Raw genomic sequence first — 20,761 nt, forward strand, 5'->3', positions numbered from 1 at the left:
GTTTTTTCCAACCAGAATTATTCTGATTCTCCGATTCTATTAATTCTCTAGTGCTGTCTTGCACCCAGTAAGGGAACGCTACTGCTGGTACCTGAAGGGATTTTGGGGTTTTTTTGAGAGGCAAAATTGCCACTTGGTGTCGTGGTTTAACCCCAGTCGGCAACTAAGCACCTTCCCCCCCAGCAGGATGGGGGAGGAGAATTGGAAAAGTGAGAGAAGTGGTGGGTTGAGATAAGAACAGTTCAATAACTGAACTAAAATAACATCAATAATAATAAATTGTCATGAAAAGGAAAAATTAGCAAAGAGACGGAAATGAAACCTAAGGAGGACAAGTGATGGCAATGAAACCAACTGCTGACCACCAACCGACCAGTGCCCAGTCAAAACCAGCCCAGCTCCCCAGTACAGGAGAGGATTTTGGTGCTGGGACAAATGGCGACGTGCCAGCTTGGCGTGGGGGTGCCTTTTTGTGCCCTGAGACCCCTCGGGAGGGGCAGGATGGGCTAAAGCTTCCCTCCTCCTCCTCCTCCTCCTCCTCCTCCTCCTCCTCCTCCTCTCCGGGCTTTGTGGTCTCGCGGGACACCCCGGGTGCGGGTGTGCGGCCCTGGGGGCAGCGGCACAGGGACACTGCTCGGGGGCTCCCCGTGGGAAGGACACCGTGGGACTGGGCTTGTTGCTCCAGCTTGATTTAAAAAAAATTTTATTGAAGTACGGCCTTTCCCCGAGAACTGCACCTCTCCGAGGCTCATCAGGCGCAGCACCACAGCGACCGCAGGCTCCATCCTGACCTTGGCTTCTGCTTTAGAGCTGTCAGGATGAGGACGGTCTGAGCTGCCAGGCACCTGATGGAGTGCTCAGCGTCGTTCTCCAAGGACTGGAGGGCTGCGAGAGAAGGAAACAGAGCAGAGGTGAACCCCCCCTGCCCGCAGAGACCCCAGGAGCCCAGGCTCTGTCCCCTGCCCCACCAGCCCCCGCCAGCACAGCACTGCCCCTACTCACCACTCTGGCAGATCTCCCACAGCTTCTCCAGCCTGAGGATCCTCCAGCGCCGCGCAGCAAGCCCTGGGGCACAGAGCTCCTGTCAGAGCTCTGCTCCCCCTCGGCAGGGCTGTCCCCCAGCAAGGACAGCACCCGAGGGTGCTGGGAACCAGCAAGACTCCCAGCGAGCCCCACCAGTGGGGACTGGGGCCGGGCGGCCAGAAACGGGTCCCCGGGAACTCACCGATGAACCTGACAGCTGCCTCTCGCACGCTGGCCTGAGGGTTCTCCACGTAGAGCAGGCTCTGGAGCAGATACTCGTCCGGGCTGTTCCTCTTGTGCATTATCTGAGGGAGCACAAGGGCACGGGGCTGGTACGGTCCCTCCGCAGCCGTCCAGACCAGTCCCTCCTGCCAGCACCCCGCTCCCTCCCAGTGACTCCCGTCTCCCAGCCAGGAGCCCCGTGGGGCTGAGGGCCAGAGAGCGCCGCAGGCAGAGGGGTCTGGGGGTGCTGAGACCCCTCCGTCCCGCTGCCAGGGCCCAGATGGGCCGGGGTCTCCTGGAGAAGAGCCCTTGGGGGCGGCGTGCTGGAGGGCAGGGAAGGAGGATGCAGCTGGAGCAGCGGGGCTGGAGCAGGGCGGCGATGCAGAGCGGCACAGCCCCGTCCACGGCACGGCTGCAGCCCCCGTCCAGCCCGGCCCGGGGCTTTGGGGGTTGTCCTCACCAAGTACTCTCCAATCAGGGGTGTCTGCCCTGTCTCGGCCAGGAAGCTGAGCCTCCTCCAGCCCAGGAACTCTGCACAGGCGCGGAGGGTGTCCCAGGAAGCCTGTGGAGAAGCAGAGGCTTGGAGATGGCACCAGAGCCCAGGGAAGGAGACCTGGCATCCTCCTCCTCTGCAAATGCACCTGTGGTAGGACATCATCCGTGCTGAGTCATCCTCCATAAATGGAAAAACCCAAGAAAAGCCCGCGAACATTGTTACAACTTCGCAGACCCCTCAGGGAACACGCCCATCTTCTTGAATATGTATAAGGACTACATTATAAAAGGAATCAGTTTTGTTGTGTGTGTGTGTGTCCTGGTAGAGGAGAGACTCCCGGCACACCCAGCGCTATTTGCTTGTCTTTATTCAAACAATAAATTCGGAGTTAAGTTTTTAAAATCTTAAGGAGTCTGAGCTCATTTATAACAATTGGGGGCTCATCCGGGATGGTCTTAGATCCTGCATTCTGACTCAATACAGGGGAGGTGCCCCACCACTAGGTGTCTCCTGGTGAAGTCGGATCGGGACTAACACCATCCTGAACCCGAATAAAGACAAGCAAAGAACTTAATTTTTTTTGTGAGCTCCCTTGCCGGCTGCAGCAAGTTTTTTTTTTGCCCGTAATTCTGCGCGCGAAGATCCGGACGAAGATGACAGAGTCGTAAGAATTGCATATACCGTTCTGTTGGGTGGGATCCAGTTGTCTGTGTGTGAGTGAGAGTGTGACTGAGACGGAACCTAGTTCCGAAGTGATTGTGGAGGTCTTTTAGCCGCGGTTCCAATCTCCCGCGAGGGAATTGGCCGGTGAAGGACCGAAGCGATTCCTATAGGATTCGTGGGTGGGTGATAGGTCCTAAACCCCCTGCGGGACACTCTCACTGGCAACCGAAGGGCTGTAGGAATTACCATGTAAAATTCCTAGATGGGTCAGAAGAAATCGAAGACCCAGGACCAGAGGAAAGGGAGCAAATTATTAGACATACCTCCAGAGAGTCCATTAGCCATAATGATTAGAAATTGGAACTAAAGGGGCCCCAGAAAAGGAAAGAGCAAATTAAAGTTAATACAGTACTGTATGGTTGAATGGCCAAAGAAACCTTTAAGACCACATGTCTTTTGGCCTGTTTTTGGATCCTTCGAAGACTGGATCTGTCAAGCTTTAAATGAATATGTTAATTCAAAGAAACCTTTTCATCAAGAAGAGAGTGATTATGCAGGATTGTGGGGCAGGACTTCACGTCCCTTTCCAGCCTCAATACTTACCTTAAAAACAAACAAAAAGTTTGAGGAAGAAGAAGGAGATAAAAATAAAAAGGAGGAAGAAAAAGATGATGAATGGGAACCATTAGATAACTTGCCGCCTCCATACTCTAACTATTCAGCTCTGACAGCCCCAGAGGCTTTAGCGGCTCCGGCGGCCTTAACGGCTCCCCGGCGACTTTAACAGCCCCGGCAGCTTTAACAGCGGCAGTGGCTTTAGCCCCGGCGGCTTTAACAGCGGCAGAGGCTTTAGCGGCCCCGGCGGCCTTGACGGCTCCGGCAACGGTTCCCCTTCCACCTCCTGCTGCATGCACAAGAAGTAAAACTGCTGTAACTGAGGGAGCTTCTTTATATCCCTTACGGGAGGTACCCCTCAGAGGCAATCAAGGAGGCATCGGATTTGTAACAGTCCCGTTAAACACCACCGATGTAAGAAACTTTAAAAAAGAGATGGGGACTCTATTAGATGATCCTCTCGGAGTAGCTGAGAGGTTAGATCAATTTTTAGGTCCCAATACTTATACTTGGGAAGAAGTGCAGTCCATTTTAAGCATCTTAGTTACTGCTGAAGAGAGAGGAATGATTAGGCAAGCCGGAATGAGAATTTGGGAGAGACAAAATCAGGCAGGACCCCCAGGGGATCATAAATGGCCAAATGTGGATCCCCACTGGGATCACCAACAACCCCAGGGGAGACAAAATATGAGAGATCTAAGGATACTGATTATTCAGGGGATAAAAGAAGCGGTTCCCCGAGGACAAAACATTAATAAAGCATTTAATGAACAGCAGGGAAAAGATGAATCTCCAACGGAATGGTTGGAAAGGTTAAGAAAAAGCTTACAAATGTATTCTGGAATTGATCCGAATACAGTGGCTGGAACCGCACTCCTCAGAACTCAATTTGTAGCTAAATCCTGGGGAGACATAAGAAGAAAACTAGAAAAACTAGAAGATTGGCAAGAAAGAGGATTGGAAGAATTACTTAGAGAAGCTCAAAAAGTTTATGTTAGGAGAGATGAGGAGAAGCAAAAAGCAAAAGCGAAAATTTTTGTGGCAGCATGTGGCAGGTGCATCCGCCCAGTGAAAACAGAGCTTCCTGGCTGTTGAAATGTGGCAGCTTTTGGCTGTCTTTGTTTTCAGGGTCTTGCGGTAGTTGAGACCTTCGACCAATGGAAGCCGCTATTGACTACAGGTCAGATTCGGTCTGGGTATAAACGGAGTCCCTTGGGGGAGCCATTTTGAGCTCGTCCCCCTGGAGCTGCACGCTGCGGCCAGAGGACTCTCCCCTTGGGTTCGGGACGCCGCCCAGGGAAACTCCTCGAGGTGCCTTGGGTTGGGATGCTGCCCTGAACAGGTCCTCGAGGTTGAGAGCCCTCACTTTCCAGGTGAGTGATAGAGCGTTTTGGGTTGTCGTTAAACCCTAGGTAGTGAAGCTTTGTTTACGTTTGGGGTTGCCGTTAAACCCCTGGGGTGTGAGGTTTTGTTTTATGTTTCGGGTTCCCGTTAAACCCCAGGAAGTGAAGTTTGCGTTTGGGGTTGCCGTTAAACCCCTGGGGAGTGGGGCTTTGTAAAGTCTTTTGGGTTATTGTTAAACCCCAGAAAGTTATTCTGTCCTCCTCTTGCAGACATTCGGATCTGTAATCTACGGAGGGCTGATTGGTGGTTTTAGAAAAAAAATAAATTTATTTATTTATTTTTAAAAATTGGTGGTGGGTTGCTTATTTGTAAGCCTCCGTAGCACAGCAGTAAGAGAGAGTCAGAAAAATAGGGTTCCATCTGGAGAAATAAAGGGAAAAAGAATAGAACGAACACCCCGAGGACGGCTTTATCAAGAAAAATTCACAGTCCCTGTCTGTTACTACTGTAATAAGAAGGGACATGTTAAAAGGAACTGCCGTAAACGGGAGCAAGACGAAAAAATGTTTAAAGATGATTAGGGGTGTCAGGGGCTATACTTACTGGGGACTTTAACATCAACAGAGCTCTTGATAAAATTATTGATAGGTCCCCACAAAGAAGAGGTTTTATTTTTAGTAGATACGGGAGCTGAAAGGTCAACTATTCAAAGACTCCCAAAGGGGATAGAAAAAGGAAAAGATTATACTTCAGTAATAGGAGCAAAAGGGGAGCCTTTTAAAGTTCCTATTCTGAAAAATGTAGAAATAGAAACAGAAAACAAAATCTACCTCAATGATTTACTTTTACTCCCTGAGGCAGAATACAATTTATTAGGAAGGGATCTGATTTTGAAATTAAATCTAAGCATCCGAAGCCAAGGGGATAAATTACAGATCCAGCTATATACTTTAACACAAGAAGATGAAAAAGCTATAGACCCCTCAGTATGGTATAAGGAGGGGGAAACTGGAAAAATAGAAATGACCCCCATAAGTGTCCAAATAATGGATCCGGGTCGTCCAATCAGAATTAGACAGTACCCTATACCAATGGAGGGCCGGAAAGGATTAAAACCTATAGTGGATAGACTTTTAGAAAAAGGAACTTTAGAACCATGCATGTCACCTCATAATACGCCCATCCTCCCTGTAAAGAAACCGGATGGGACATATAGAATGATACAAGACCTAAGAGCTGTAAATCAGCGAACAATTGGTAAATTCCCTGTGGTGGCAAATCCCTACACTTTACTAAGTCATATATCCCCAAAACATACTTGGTACAGTGTGATAGGTTTAAAAGATGCCTTTTGGGCCTGCCCTCTAGATGAAGAATCTAGAGATTATTTTACTTTTGAGTGGGAAGACCCTGAAACAAGACGGAAACAACAATTAAGATGGACTGTGCTGCCACAGGGGTTCACAGAGTCACCAAATCTATTTGGACAGACCCTAGAAAAAATATTACAAGATTTTATATTACCTAAAGAAGTAAAACTACTACAATATGTGGATGATTTATTAATAGCAGGAGAGACTGAAGAAGGGACACGAGAGACCACTATTAAATTGTTAAATTTCCTAGGTGAAAAAGGATTAAAAGTGTCCCGATCAAAATTACAGTTTACAGAACAAGAAGTAAAATATTTGGGACATTGGTTAAGCAAAGGGAAAAAGAAGCTGGACCCTGACAAAGTGTCTGGGATTTTATCCCTAAGACCCCCCAAAACAAAGAAAGAAATTCGACAAGTGTTAGGATTATTAGGATATTGTAGACCCTGGATTGAAAGCTATAGTGAAAAAGTAAAATTTTTATATGAGAAATTAACTAACAACCAAATCAAATGGTTTACAGAAGACGAGGAAAGATTGGAAGAGATAAAAAAGGCATTAATACAAGCACCTGTGCTAAGTTTACCAGATTTGGAAAAGCCTTTTTATCTTTTTGTAAATACATCAAATCAAACAGCATATGGCATTCTTACTCAGGATTGGGCAGGAGTAAGAAAACCCGTAGGATATTATTCTAAATTACTCGACCCGGTAAACAGAGGGTGGCCTGCTTGTCTTCAAGCTCTAGCTGCCACAGCACTGCTTATAGAAGAAGTTAGAAAGATTACCTTTAGTGCCCCTTTGAAAGTATATACCCCACATAATGTCAGGGGTGTTTTACAACAAAAAGCAGAAAAATGGTTGACAGACAGCCGAATCCTGAAATATGAAGCAATATTAGTTGATTCTCCTAATTTGGAACTAAAAGTGACCTCTATTCAAAGTCCAGCACAATTTTTATTTGGGGAGCCATCTGAAAAATTACAACATAATTGTTTAGAAGTAATTGAAACCCAGACCAAAGTGAGACCAGATCTAGGAGACACTGAATTAAAGAAAGGAGAAATATTATTTATAGATGGTTCATCTCGGGTAGTAGAAGGAAAAAGAAAGTCAGGATATGCAATAATTAATAAGGATCTCGACCTTATAGAATCAGGACCCCTGAGTCCATCATGGTCAGCTCAGGCCTGTGAATTATATGCCTTATACAGGGCCTTGGAGCTATTAAAAGGAAAAAGTGGAACTATATTTATAGATTCTAAGTATGCATATGGGGTAGTCCACACTTTTGGAAAGATTTGGGAGGAGAGAGGCTTAATTAATACACAAGGAAGAAATTTAATACACCAGGAATTAATAGTAAAAATTTTAAAGGCACTAAGAGAACCAAAAGAGATAGCAGTAGTGCATGTAAGGGGACATCAAAAGGGATTAGAGTACCGAACTAGAGGAAACAATTTAGCAGATAAAGAAGCCCAGGAAGCAGCCTTAAGGACTCAAGTTGTTAAAATAAACGTAATACAAACTGAAGAAAACACCAGAGAAGAAAAACAAGACGAAAAAGAGAAGAAGTTTACCCCTGAGGAGCAAACCAAATTAGAGGGAATAGGAGCAAAATTAGAACAGGGAAAATGGACTCTGCCGGACGGGCGAGAAATGTTGCCGAGAGCATGTACCAGGCAAATATTAGAACAAATACATATGAAAACACATTGGGGTACGAAAGCATTAAGTGATCATTTTCTTAAACAATTTGGCTGTATTGGAATTTTTGAAATAGCAAACCAAATTACACAAGGCTGCCTAACTTGTCAAACGATGAATAAGAAAGTGTTCCGACAAGTAGCTATAGGAGGGAGAAAAACTGCTTATAGACCTTTTGAGAAAATACAAGTTGATTTTACTGAATTACCTAAAGTGGGAAGGATAAGATACCTATTGGTAATAGTAGACCATTTAACACAGTGGGTAGAAGCTTACCCTGTCACCCGAGCAACAGCACAGATGGTGGTGAAGATTTTATTAGAACACTTAATACCTAGATATGGAATAATCCAATACATTGATTCTGATCAAGGTACACACTTCACTTCTAAAGTAATAAAATTATTATGTCAATCACTGGGTATTAAATGGGAGTATCATACCCCGTGGCATCCACAAAGCTCCGGGAGAGTAGAAAGAATGAATCAAACAATAAAACAACAATTAGCTAAATTAATGATAGAGACCCAAATGCCTTGGACAAAATGTTTACCATTAGCACTTCTAAACATTAGAACAAAACCTCATAGTGAAACTGGATTATCACCCTATGAAATGCTGTACGGAATGCCATACTCCAGGGAATGCCTTTAGGAAACGATGTTATTGAAGATCATAATACACAGAAATATATAATAACTACTGGAGAAAGACTGAAAGAATTAAGGGAAATAGGAATGATAGTTCAAACACCACCTCTGGGATTTGCCATCCATCAATTTAAACCAGGAGACAGAGCAATGATAAAAGCTTGGAAAGAAGAGAGTCTCTCCCCTCATTGGGAAGGACCATTCCTGGTGCTGTTAACAACAGAAACTGCTATAAGAACTGCTGAAAGAGGGTGGACTCATGTTTCTAGGGTAAAAGGACCTGTTACAGAAGAACCTCAGTGGAAGATTGAATCGACACCAGGAGACCTGAAACTGGTGGAATTAGCAGAAGAATGGACTCCTTGAAACTGACTGAATAATTGAAAGGACTCTATATTGGTAACAATAAGATTTGAGGTATTTGTTATAAAGTTTTCTAACATCCTAAATGTTTATTATAATAAGTTGTGATACATGTTTTATAAATAAGTGTATAAGCCGTTGTATATAGTCTAATAAAGAAGTTAAATAAGAATAACAAAAAGGAGAAAAAGACTAAAAATAAGTTTAAGTGAGGGCAAGACCGGGTTGGCCTCCATTTCTGCTGTTAAGAAGATAAAAACCCAACCGTTGGCAGCAACCCAATGGGTCCAGGGATAAACAGAAAAATGTGCCATACCGGACCTCACTATAGTGGTTTCCTTTTTCTCCTAATTATATGTGTCAGTCCTGTAATAACCACAGAAAGTCGAAATGTTCCATATGATCCCTTTGAAGATAATGAGTTTATTTTATTAGCCAAAACAATAAGCAAAACCTTCAATCTAAGCCATTGCTGGATCTGTGGAGGACCCTTAGGACTATCCAGCTGGCCGTGGGTCTCTGTACCCCTTACTCCATCGCAGATTGTGAGTAATTATAGTGATGTTGACAATACTGTGAAGAATATGATGGTGATTCGTGTTAAAATATGATGACTTTGTTAAGAGTTTACCATGTACACAAGTTAAAGGAGATTTGTCATAGTTTTATGGTTCAAAGGAGTTTGGAGGTTTTTTCCCTCAGTGACAGATGCTAAGCAGGTGGAAAATTACTGGCGGGACCCCTGTCAGAAGTCCCCAGCAACACCGGATTGCGCAGGTGAAATACGATTGGAGGAATCCCTGCCAGGAGCCCCAACAACACCAGAAAGCCCGGGAAAGTTTGAGGGACCCTGCTGCGCATGTGAAGAAAGGACTATAAAAGAGAGTGACGTAGCACCACCCGGTGCTTGTCGGTGCGGAGTGGGAAGCCCCCCCTGCCCCCCGGCGTGCCGAACTTTTTTTTGCTTGTTCTTATTGCAAATAAATTTATAAAAGATATTTTCGGCTCTGCCTCGACATTTATAACAATACTACCTGGGAAGAAAACGGAACATGGCCAGTCCAATTTCCAAATCAAGGCCGATTTTGTTTAAATCGAACTCAGAAAGGAGGAATTGATGTAGGAGAAAGTAAGTGCCAGTGGACACTTACACATAAATTAATCAACAAAGATAGAGGTATTTATATATGGTTATGGCTTAATGAACAGGGACACAGCAAAGGATTCAAGGGATTTTGGTCAGATAAAAATGAAACTGAATATGCTAAATTGTACGGAAATAACTTTTATAATCGAACACGTGTATGGATGAATGATACGGGATCCTGGTATTGCACTATACAGATAAATAATAATTTAAATGAAGTTTTCAGTCCTTTAGGAGATAAGAACACAACCTACTTCCAGACTCCAAGGACCACAGAGGGACCATTCGCTAAAGGTGCCAAAGCCAGAAAGGGCCACTATTGGATATGTGGACACACTGCCTACAAACAATTACCTGCAAATTGGTCAGGGGTATGTTACATAGGAATTATATGACCACTGTTTTTCCTTCTTCCAGAAGCAGATGGACCTCAATTGGGAATAAAATTATATGATAAATTAGGAAATAAAAGTGTCGCCCGTGGTAAGCAATCTGTTGATTTCAAAATAGGAGGAACCCAGAAGTGGGGAGAGAATGAATGGCCTCCCGAAAGAATAATCAAACACTATGGGCCTGCCTCCTGGAATCCTAATGAACCAATATCAGGAGCCAGGGAACCAATTTATAATTTAAATCGTATTATTAGATTACAAGCAGTCTTAGAAATTATTACAAACAAAACTACTAACGCTATAGATCTTCTAACCCAACAGGCTCAACAGATGCGCACTGTGATTCTCCAACACCGCATGGTATTAGACTATCTGCTTGCTGAAGAAGGAGGGGTATGTGGAAAATTGAAAGTTTCTAATTGTTGCTTAGAAATAAATGATGTAGGGGAAGTGGTCCTTCAGCTGACCAAGGATATTAGAAAACTAGCTCATGTCCCTATCCAGACGTGGAATGGCTGGAATGGCGATTTATGGTCCTGGTTACCCGGTGCACCGTGGGTAAAACAACTCTTAATTTTATCTGTTGTGTGCAATAGCTGCCTTAATATTTATACCGTGTATGATTCCATGTTTTATTAGACTTAATTCATTCAGATGTACAAGGAATGCAGATCGCAGCAATACCAGTGGATCCTGAGAAGGTCGGAGGCGGGACAACACATTCATTAATGATATTAAAATTGAAAAAGGAAGATAAACCAAATCTTATTCAACAAACTTTAGCACGTTTTGAAGATCAGGCACGAATCAATGCTATGAAAAAAGAAATGGGGGATTGTGAGATGTGTTTATCTGATTCGTGCCCATGTGAGTGATAAAATGTAATTCTCTTATGTATGGAATTCCTAAATGCTTTTGTATTTTTTAGGAAATAAGATGTTATGTACATAGTTCTTGTTGTTAAGATCAATTGCTGTTAGAAGGGAGTTAAAATGGCTCCTTCATCAAACCAGACAGTGTCATGTCTGGACTTATTGATACTATGTCTGCAAATGCACCTGTGCCAGGACATCATCTGTGCTGAGTCATCCCCCATAAATGGAAAAACCCAAGAAAAGCCCGCGAACATTGTTACAACTTCGTAGACCCCTCAGGGAACACACCCATCCTCATGAATATGTATAAGGATACATTATAAAAGGAATTGGTTTTGGTGGGGGGGTGTGTGTGTGTCCTGGTAGAGCAGAGACTGCGGGCACACCCAGCGCTGTTTGCTTGTCTTTATTCAAACAATAAATTCGGAGTTAAGGCTTTAAAATCTTGATGAGTCTGAGCTCATTCATAACAAGGGGATGTGGGGAACACCAGGAGAAGAGAGAGAAGAGAAGGAGGCACTAAACGTCTGAGTGTAACCACTGCAAACGTAAATTCATCAACAAACTTCATCTGTTTGTTACAGGGCGGAGATGGAGCCAAGGGGTGACATTCCCCAGCACAGTGCTGCCCAGGCACTCACGGACACGGGATTGCTTAAACCAAACTAATTTATTGGGGATTTCTTCAGGGTATTTGTCTATTTCTTTATAATAAAATAAATATTATTTCTATTGGGTATTTATTGACCCTAAACAGAATCACAGAATCATTCAGGTTGGAAAAGCCCCTCGGGATCATCGAGTCCAACCATCACCGGCCTCTACAAAGTTCTCCCCTACCCCACATCCCCCCACAGCTCATCCAAATTCATACCAGACCTGCAGGTCACACTGTCCAGGAAGGAAGTGGCACCTCAGCTGGCTGGAGCTGTCACCCACGGGCAGAGGTGGCTTATGTTGGCAACGCTTTAGAGCTTCCTTCAGCTCTATTTTCTGCTCCGATCCTCCCGTCTTTTATCACATTCCACCTCAGTTTCCCACTTGCAAAACACCAGTTGAGCAGCCCAGCCGGAGAAGGAGAACCCCCGGCGAGGAGCTGGGGATGGGGAGCCTTGGTGCTACCCCAAGGTGCACCCCGCTGCCTCCTGCCTTGGGCACTGGGTGTCTGGGTGGGTTTGCTGTGAGATGAGGCTTCCCAGCACTGATGCCCTGGTTTAAGTGCTACTTTAGACAGGTGTGTGCTGCCTTCCTCCAGTCCTGCTTGCAACGGGACAAGATTTTTCTCCTCACACTGCAGAGTTGCAGAAGCTGATGAAAAGCTGAGCTGGTGATTGCAGGCATGGTTTCTGAGCAGCAGGTGCGAGCCGATGGCACTCGTTGCTCTGATTTATTACACTCTGCCATAAATTCGTAAGACCCCACTACCAGAAGAGATCAAAAATGGGCTACTTCAACAGGCCGTAGTTTGAGGAGCTTCTCCTTCCCCCACTCTCCATAAACAGCCTCACCCTGGAGCTTGAGATGTCTTTAATTAAACAGAAGGTTTATACTGTCACCAGAAATAGAAGTCTGGAGATGCTGATGCCCTCATCGGGTGTTTCCTGCCATTGTCCTGGCTGTCGGTCCTAAAGCCTTCAAATATTGCAGGTGCTTCTGACAGACACAAGCAATGGCAGCTGAGTCTCATTTCCATGTGTTCCCCGGCGGGGGCACCTCTATCATGTCCCCAGCGTGGGAAACCAGCTTGGACCGCGGCTCTGTCATGGCAGCAGAACACGCGTGATGAACTGTTTCCTGCCAGTGCTGTGCTGGGGCCGAGAGACAAATCCATAGGAGGAAACATTTCCACTGAATGGGGGTTTTTCCCCTTCAGTTTCACTCCTTTTGTCAGCACACTTACCTAGAGCAAATATTTAACTTCATTCTTACAAACAGTCCCCGCTGTTTTCAAGAGGAATGGAGAGTTCCTGCAGCACAGGCACCTGCTGCTTGTTGCAGGCTGGTAGCAACCCACTGTTTTAAACACAGCTGCAGCTACAAGCCCATACCCCTGACAGCCTGTTGGCCAGCACCCCAGCCCTTCTCCTGCCCTTTCCCTCGACCTGTTTTTAACACACACTCTCAAATCCGTGCTTTTTTTTCCCCCCCTCCCCCGGAGTTTTTCCAGTTTCTGTCTCCCTGTAGAATAAGAAGCCTTGACTCACGCTCTGTGCTGTGCTGGTGCGGAGGTGACCTGGCAGCAAGCAGAAATGCCTGTGTGATGCTGGGGGGACAAAAATAAGAGCCCCCTGATTTGGGAGGAGTGCTCCCAAAATGCCGTGGGGATGTTTAGATCCATTTAGGACATTTGTTTTCCTTCACTGGGTGTTTTTCTGGTTTGTCTCTCTCTCTCCTGCTGTAAAGTTCTGACTGCAAATAATAATTTATTAAAGAACTATAGAATTTATTATTAGTATCTCTTTTATTTTATTAAAACCAAACCACCCAACCACTCGTTTCGGTGGAAGCATGTTCTTTACCATGCAGGCTGCCACAGGTTGATTAGCCCACTGTCATGCTAAGAAAGGCTGTGCTGGTGGTGATGTTCTTCTGCCAGCCTCCAGGAAAAAAAAGAAAAAATCCATTTTTTTTACTTGGAGAACTGAAAATCAAGGTTAGTTTTACTGGCTGGAGCTCAGCTATAGCAAAGCTTGGGCCAAAATCTCTGCAGGTGTAAAGCAGTACAGCGGCTTTGGCCGGAGAGTGCTCGTGCCAGCTGAGCCAGATGGGTTTTATTGCTTGTTTGATCAAATTAAAGGAAGTTCGGGTCTCACGTCAATTCTGACAAAGAGATTTGTAAGCAGGAGCATTAAGGATGGCAAAAAGTCCTGCACGTGACCACTTGTTATTAAAAACGAATCAGACTTGCATGGTCAGCACAGGATCCCCGGGCTGTTACTGACCCTAAGACCTGTCCTCCTCCTGGGGAGGTCAAACAGGGCTGTTATTTGTGTGGTGTGAGCAGCGATCACCCCAAAACCTCAAACCTCCCCCGACAGCAGCGGGGCAGCACGAGGGCGGCCCTGGCTTGCACAGGGAGCTCCACGGCCCCGGCTGAGCCCCGGGCTCGGGCTCCCGGCTCCCCCCATGGCCCAGCACCACCAGCAGCAGCAGCCGCAGCAGCAGCCAGGAGCCTTTGGGGAGAAGTTCTTTCTGGCGCTGTCCCACGTGTGCGTGCAGCACACGCACCCCCACTTCTGCTGCTCCGACCTGTGCCGGATTGTTCCAGCCCTGCGGCGCACCCAGAGACTCCTGACTGCCCGGCCCGTGGGGAAATCAGATCCCCCTGATCAGGAGAGGGACGGAGGCGGGTCTGTCAGTGGCCATGTTTCTGCTGTTTTAACATTGTCTTAACATTGTTTAGGCAGCGATAAACCAGCATGCAGGGAATAAATAATTAACGAAATGAGTCTTTCACAGGTCCCGCCCCTCCTGGTTGTCACCAGGCGCTGTTCTTCACATCCCCTTTCCTTAACCGCCGCCCGTTCTTCCACCTCCAGCCACCCTTTGACAAATGTTTCTTCTCATTTTCCTTGGGGTGTTTTCCCTTGAATTCCCCATCACGGGCGTGCCGATACGTGTTAGGGTGAGCAGATTCTGGGGGGAATTACAGCTGCTGTTTGCAGATCGTGCTGCGGACCCGTGCTGGGGCAGCGGCCACAAAAGGCCACCCCCACCCCAGGAGAGGGAGCAGCTCTTGTCCGTGGGGAGCAAGCTGGGTGTTCCTCACGCCCCCCCAGCCCGGCACACGGGCTCCTCTCCCCGCTCTGTCCCCTCTGTCCTCTCTTGCCCTCTTCCAGCCTTCCCTTTCTTCATCCCTCACTTCTCCTCTGTCTCTTCCCCCCTCTCTCTCCCCCTCTCTCTGGCCCTGGTCAGATACTTCCTTCACCCCCCTGCTATTGCGTTCTCCGAACACCAGAGCGAAAAGCAGGAAGAATTTCTTCACCGCGAAGGTTGTCGTGCACCGGGACAGGCTGCCCACGAGGTGGTGGCGTCCCCAGCCCTGGGGGTGTTTAACAGACGCGTAGACGTGGTGCTCGGGACGCGGTTTAGTGGTGGGTTCACCAGTGTTGGGTTCATGGCCGGACTCAGTGACCTTAAAGGTTTTTTCCAACCAGAATTATTCTGATTCTCTGATTCTATTAATTCTCTAGTGCTGTCTTGCACCCAGTAAGGGAACGCTACTGCTGGTACCTGAAGGGATTTTGGGGTTTTTTTGAGAGGCAAAATTGCCACTTGGTGTCGTGGTTTAACCCCAGTCGGCAACTAAGCACCTTCCCCCCCAGCAGGATGCGGGGAGGAGAATTGGAAAAGTGAGAGAAGTGGTGGGTTGAGATAAGAACAGTTCAATAACTGAACTAAAATAACATCAATAATAATAAATTGTCATGAAAAGGAAAAATTAGCAAAGAGACGGAAATGAAACCTATGGAGGACAAGTGATGGCAATGAAACCAACTGCTGACCACCAACCGACCAGTGCCCAGTCAAAACCAGCCCAGCTCCCCAGTACAGGAGAGGATTTTGGTGCTGGGACAAATGGCGACGTGCCAGCTTGGCGTGGGGGTGCCTTTTTGTGCCCTGAGACCCCTCGGGAGGGGCAGGATGGGCTAAAGCTTCCCTCCTCCTCCTCCTCCTCCTTCTCCTCCTACTCTCCGGGCTTTGTGGTCTCGCGGGACACCCCGGGTGAGGGTGTGATGGAGAAAATAAAGTTTCTGTACGTGAAACAAATGGCCCAAAGCATAAACCATCTGGATTTGGGCAGCAGTAGGAGGAAGTGTAATCAGGAGACACGGATGAAAGGATTGTAAAGGTAAAAGCCTTTCCTGCATTCATTTATTACTAGATCTGATTAATTTGAACAAGTATTTTAAAAAAAGCCTACCTAGCCATGCATTTGTGATGGCTCAGTGTAATGGAAAATCTAAATAACTGGGATCCTGTAAAATCCGTCTCAGCTTTCAAAGAAACTTCCAACCCTCCCACCCTCTTTTTCTGGACAAGCAGAGAAGCTGCCAGGAAAAAAGCCTGGTCTTAATTCAATTCCTCACTTGCAGGAGTGCGATTCGGAGTAAGAACCTTCAGATTGCAAACCAGTAGTTTTCTGTCCTTAGAGAAAAATTCTTGGCTAGTGAGAATAGTTTTAATTTTCAAGTTGGCTGTAAGAGAAATTTCAGCTCCCTGGAATCTGAAGGATACCAGCTGTTAGAACTGACAGCACAGATCACGGTCCACGTGCCTTTCCTGATGTCGTCTCCTTTGATGTGTTTTATCTAGTCATTGTTAATGTTGGGAAGAGGGGACAAGATAAAGATGACTGGTTTTGCCCTTGGGGGGTGCGTGCTGCGGGGCAGGGAAGGAGGATGCAGCTGGAGCAGTGGGGCTGGAGCAGGGCTGGACTATTGCTGGTGGGAGTCGGTCTCTTTTCCCAAGTAACAAGTGATAGGACCAGAGGAAATGGCCTCACGTTGCACCAAGGAAAGTTTAGATGGGACACTGGGAAAAATTTCCTCACCAGAAAGGTTGTCAGGCACTGGAACAGTCTGCCCAGGGCAGTGGTCGAGTCACCGTCCCTGGAGGTATTGAAAAGACGTGTAGGTGTGGTGCTCGGGGGCATGGGTTAGTGGGGCCTTGGCAGTGTTAATTTCTGTGGGTACGGGATGATCTTAAGGGTCTTTTCCCACCTGAATGATTCTGTGATTCTAAAAGAGGCTTTCTGCCCTAAAAATGAGGGTTTAGACCCTAGATGTGAAACTGTGGGCCCTAGAAAAAGGCTGTGGGTAATAAAAGACAGGTTTGGACCCTGAAAATGAGGGTTTCAGCCCTCAAAATGCAGCTTTGGGGACCACAAATGGCTCAAACCGTTGTCGTAAATGGCGCTACATCAGGCTGGCAGCCAGTCATCAGTGGTGTTCCCCGGGGCTCAGCTGTAGGGCCAGCGCTCTTCAATGTTTTTATAAATGATCCGGACACAGGAGTCAAATGTACATTAAGTTGCCAACGGTACTGAAGTAGGAGGAGCTGTGGGTGCCCTCGGGGGTAGAGATTCCTTAGAGAGATCTGGGTAGACGGGAGAGCTGGGCAGTCACCAAACGTATGGGATGTATCAAGAGCAAGTGGTGGATTCTCCACCTGGGATGGGGTAATCGTGGTTCTATGCACAAACTGGGGGGCGAGAGGCTGGAGAGTGGCCCCGCAGAAAGAGATCTGGGGGTCTGGGTTGATGGCAAGTTGAATAGGAGTCAACAGCATGTCCTGGCAGCCCGAGGGGCCAAGCGTGTCCTGGGGTGCGTCAAGCACAGCATCACTGCGCTGCTGGGCACTGGAAAGGCCCTGGGACACCTCGCTTGGAGCGCTCCGATTCAGCCCCTGAGGGCTCATCCCACTGGAGCAGCCGGGAGTGAGTGGATGAGCCACTGGTGATCATGGCAACTAGGATGAAAATCAGGATTTGGCACGATGGGGGATGGAGAAGCGTCTCGTGCCGGGCTGATCGACAAGAGCACGTTTTCCCTGTGCTGCCTGCTGGTTTGAGGAGAAAACACAGGATTCTGGGGCTGAGACAGCACAGGTGTACGTCAGCTGGGCACCGGGCAGGGAGGAAGGAGCCGGTGGCAGCCCCGTGGCAGAGGGCAGCGGGTCAGCGGTGGCCACGTCACTGTGACCAGCCAATCAGCGGTGGCCACGTCACAGTGGGCATCGCTCCCATCAGCAGCTGCATCACTGTGACGTCATGCGCACGAGGGTGTAAGAGCTGCAGAGCAGTGGGTTCTGCCATCCAGCGAGCGTCCGCAGGACGAGCAAGGATGAGCTCCCACCCGGCTGTCGCCGTTAAGGAGCGTCCTGCCAGCATGAGGCTGCGCGGGATGGACTTCTGGGATGGGATGGAGCACAACTTCATGATGCTCAGCATCACCGCCGAAGGTACAGGCACCCACAGCCACTGCCGGGCCATTGCGGTGCCCAGTGGGTTGAGGGTTGTGTGGGGAAGACTCAGCACTGGAGCCACCTCAGGGATGTCTCCTCCTGGGGACAACGATGACACTCCCATTGTCCAACGCGCAAGAGCTCGGGGAGACGTTGGGAGGGTTGAGAGCTGGTGGACGTGGAGCGTGACCTGGTTTTCCTTTCTTCTCCAGAGCGAAGAGCCGTCTGGGACGCGGTGGCCGGCTGCATTCAAGAACAGCTGGTGCTGCGCAAGGTGGGGTGACACCCGCATCCTCCTTGTCCGCCCAGAGAGCTGGGGAGTCCCCACGGCCCCGGGGCACGGCCTGTCGTTTCTCTTCCCTCCTCAGAAAGTGGGAAACTCACCCCAAAAGTCCCCGCTGGGGGACAAACAGGGCTTGTGCCAGGGTGATATCGCCTCTGGGAGGTGGTGGTGGACCTCAGGGCTGATCCTGGGCACTGGAGACCCCCCGGATGCCCTCGGGCTTGTTAAAGAATCTCGAGGCTTAGCTTTATTGACAACTCAGAGTTGGGCCAACACCTCAGTGAGTGGCCAATGTCCCAAAGACTCGCGGTGTTTATACACTGTTTCTAAATCTATTACCTGAGTCCAAAGTCTTTGGAAGTTTCCACTCAACCTTTTAGTTCTTGATTCTCATCATTTCTTAGTTATTAGTTATTTATGATATTATTATCTCACACAACTCTGAGAAAGACTCCAAGATGTTCTACGAAACGCTTAGAGCAGTTTTGATATCCTAAATTCTCTTAATCTAGCAACCCCCCTGTGTTTAGTCAATTAATCATCCTTTGTTAAAACTGCCTCCATAGGATTAGCTTGACTGGGTTTTAGAGCAGCCTTGGGTCGGGACTATCCAAGAAGCGGGCTAAGAACACTTTTCAGGCCTGTTGAGCAGCACCCCGGTTGCCTTGGTAATACGACATCGCTCAGTCCTGAACACGTTTCACTAGGCCTTAAAATCTATTTCAAATAGACCAGCGGTTGGATTTCAAATTCTTCTCCAGGCTGCTCCTGCCCTGACTTTTTCAGAGGGGGAGGACTCAGCGTCTCCTCCCCAAGCGGGAGCGGGCAGGATCCATCCCAACGCACCATCCCTGGTCAGGGCCACCTCCAGCTCTTCCCTCTGCCGTCCTCACCCTTGGGTCCTTCCTTCTCTTCTGTTCCAGGGTGTCCGAATTCCCGCCCTCAGCTGCTTCGACGTTGTCTCCAGACAGATCCAGGTTGGAGAGGAGGCCGTGACTATCCACAGGCCCGTCTTTCGCCCGGCCAGAAACCTCGTCGTGGTCCGCAACCTGTCGGACAACAAGGCCTACCTGCCCGGTAAGATGGCGGATTAAACCCCCGTTGGCTTCACGGTCGTCGCGTCCCTTCCCTGGGGCTGAGAAGGTTCTCGGAAGTGACTCCCCCTCTGTGGAGCAGAGCCCAAAATTTGGGTTTTTTTTCTTTCTGGGGGAGGCAACGATCGTTTTGCCTTGGGAAGCGCCTGCGGAAGGGCCACTGGGTGAAGGTCTCCACTCCTCGTGTGGTTTTTTTCAGGCAACAAGGAGCTGGAGCCCCTCAAATACTCCAAGGTGGCCGCAGCCGCCTCGGTGTCCCGGCAGAAAGCAGCGGGCTGCATCCAGGGCACCGTGTCCCTCCTCTCTTACTGCCTGGGGAAGGGGGAGAACGTTGCCTTCGTCCTGAAGGACATCGGGGTGCTCCTCATTGAAGGCACAACGGTGCAAATGAAGTTCTACTACGACTTCCTGGAGATGTTGTCTGGGAAGGAGAACTTGGAACAAGTGATTTTCAAGGTCAGTGATTCTGTTTCTCCGTGGCGCGCGTGGGCAGTCCCATGGCGGTGGCCCGGCAGGACACGGCCAGGTGAGAGTTGATGGTCCTACCAACTCTCCCTGCCTCGAGCTCCTCCAATATGGCCTCACAGCCATGTTGAGGACATCCCACCATCTTGGAGCTCCTCCATTGCAGGTCCCCCGGCTGCTGGACATGGTGGTGTCCCGGATGGTACCTGTGGCCTCCCTGAGTTTCTCTGGCCATGTCGTCATCTTTCCCGAGAGAGTACGTTGGCAGCTGTAGCCGCTCTCAAGGTGACATTTGCTCCTTGTGACCCCACGGGTGTCCTCCCATGGGGACACCCGGCAGCCACTCTCGATGTCCCCAGGCCGTGGTCACTCCCATAAGGCAGATTTGATGGGTAGGACCAAGGAATTTAGGCAACACTTCCTTCCCATGGTGGCCTGGACTCTTTGCTGGGTGACTTCTTTTCCCAGGACTGTGCTTGGGGATGGGGCATGGTGGACTTGGGGAGAAACATGGTAGAGTTGGGGAAAACAAACAGCCTTTACGGCAATGCCAAAATCTGCCGGTGAGCACGGCGAGCGGCAAGGGCTGGTGGTGCTCTGGGTCACGGCGGTGTCTTCTCCTCGTTCCCAGGCTTGAAATAGAGTTTGTGCACAAACCACCTCTCAGGGCTCTTCTCAAGACCTCGAGACAAGTCCCTGGCGAGGATGAGCAGACGAGAAGAGAGTTTCTGCCACCTCTTGGACAAGGTAAAGCAGCTCCCGGCTCCTTTCCACAGTGCGGGCAACCAAATTCTGTCATTTGACTTGGAAATCACCGGCGCTGAGTGTCAAAGGGCTCCGACTTGTGCCAAAGCTTCCCCCCAGCTCGGCACAGCCGTTTGTCCTAACGACTCATTGGCTTCACCAACACGGAGCCCCGGGGTGGGATGCGCCCAAGGGTGCGGTGGGAGGATGGTGATCCAAGACTGCCTCCTCCCCGCCAAGAAACGACCCCCCCAAAGAGTCCCTGTCACCTCCCCGCTCCCCCTTCCCACACCGGGAGCTGACGATGCCGTCGCAAAACCACGGCAATGGGGAACTGGG

At 48.5% G+C, this 20,761-nt stretch overlaps 2 protein-coding genes across 2 annotated transcripts in view; one reads left to right on the forward strand and one right to left on the reverse strand.

The window, feature by feature from the left end:
- The window catches only part of LOC141936803 (coiled-coil domain-containing protein 81-like), a 54,246-nt gene extending 34,119 nt beyond the window's left edge, over positions 1-20,127 (forward strand). Inside the window, exons 5-8 of the mRNA XM_074854114.1 lie at positions 18,049-18,110; positions 19,043-19,196; positions 19,413-19,669; positions 19,845-20,127. Of these exons, the coding sequence (XP_074710215.1) occupies positions 18,049-18,110; positions 19,043-19,196; positions 19,413-19,669; positions 19,845-19,952 (581 nt within the window). The 3' untranslated portion in view covers positions 19,953-20,127. The remainder of the gene's footprint in view (positions 1-18,048; positions 18,111-19,042; positions 19,197-19,412; positions 19,670-19,844) is intronic.
- On the reverse strand, positions 687-2,749 carry LOC141936816 (uncharacterized). The gene is made up of 6 exons (XM_074854139.1): positions 2,728-2,749; positions 2,289-2,482; positions 1,706-1,807; positions 1,226-1,328; positions 1,003-1,065; positions 687-885 (listed from the first exon to the last, which is right to left on the reverse strand). The coding sequence occupies exons 1-6, from the start codon at positions 2,747-2,749 to the stop codon at positions 752-754; spliced, it is 618 nt and encodes a 205-aa protein (XP_074710240.1). The 3' UTR covers positions 687-751.
- Positions 20,128-20,761: the final 634 nt, after the last annotated feature.

Source organism: Strix uralensis, chromosome 34 (assembly GCF_047716275.1).
Source record: "Strix uralensis isolate ZFMK-TIS-50842 chromosome 34, bStrUra1, whole genome shotgun sequence".
In the NCBI taxonomy this organism is placed as follows: domain Eukaryota; kingdom Metazoa; phylum Chordata; class Aves; order Strigiformes; family Strigidae; genus Strix; species Strix uralensis.

Coding starts and splice junctions, on each gene's coding strand:
- LOC141936816 (XM_074854139.1), bottom strand. CDS start 2,749: ATGGCTAATGGACTCTCTGGAG. Junction 1,808..2,288: donor CTTTGCTTGTCTTTATTCGG/GTTCAGGATGGT, acceptor GCTTCTCCACAG/GCTTCCTGGGACACCCTCCG. Junction 886..1,002: donor GTGGGAGATCTGCCAGAGTG/GTGAGTAGGGGC, acceptor CTTCTCTCGCAG/CCCTCCAGTCCTTGGAGAAC.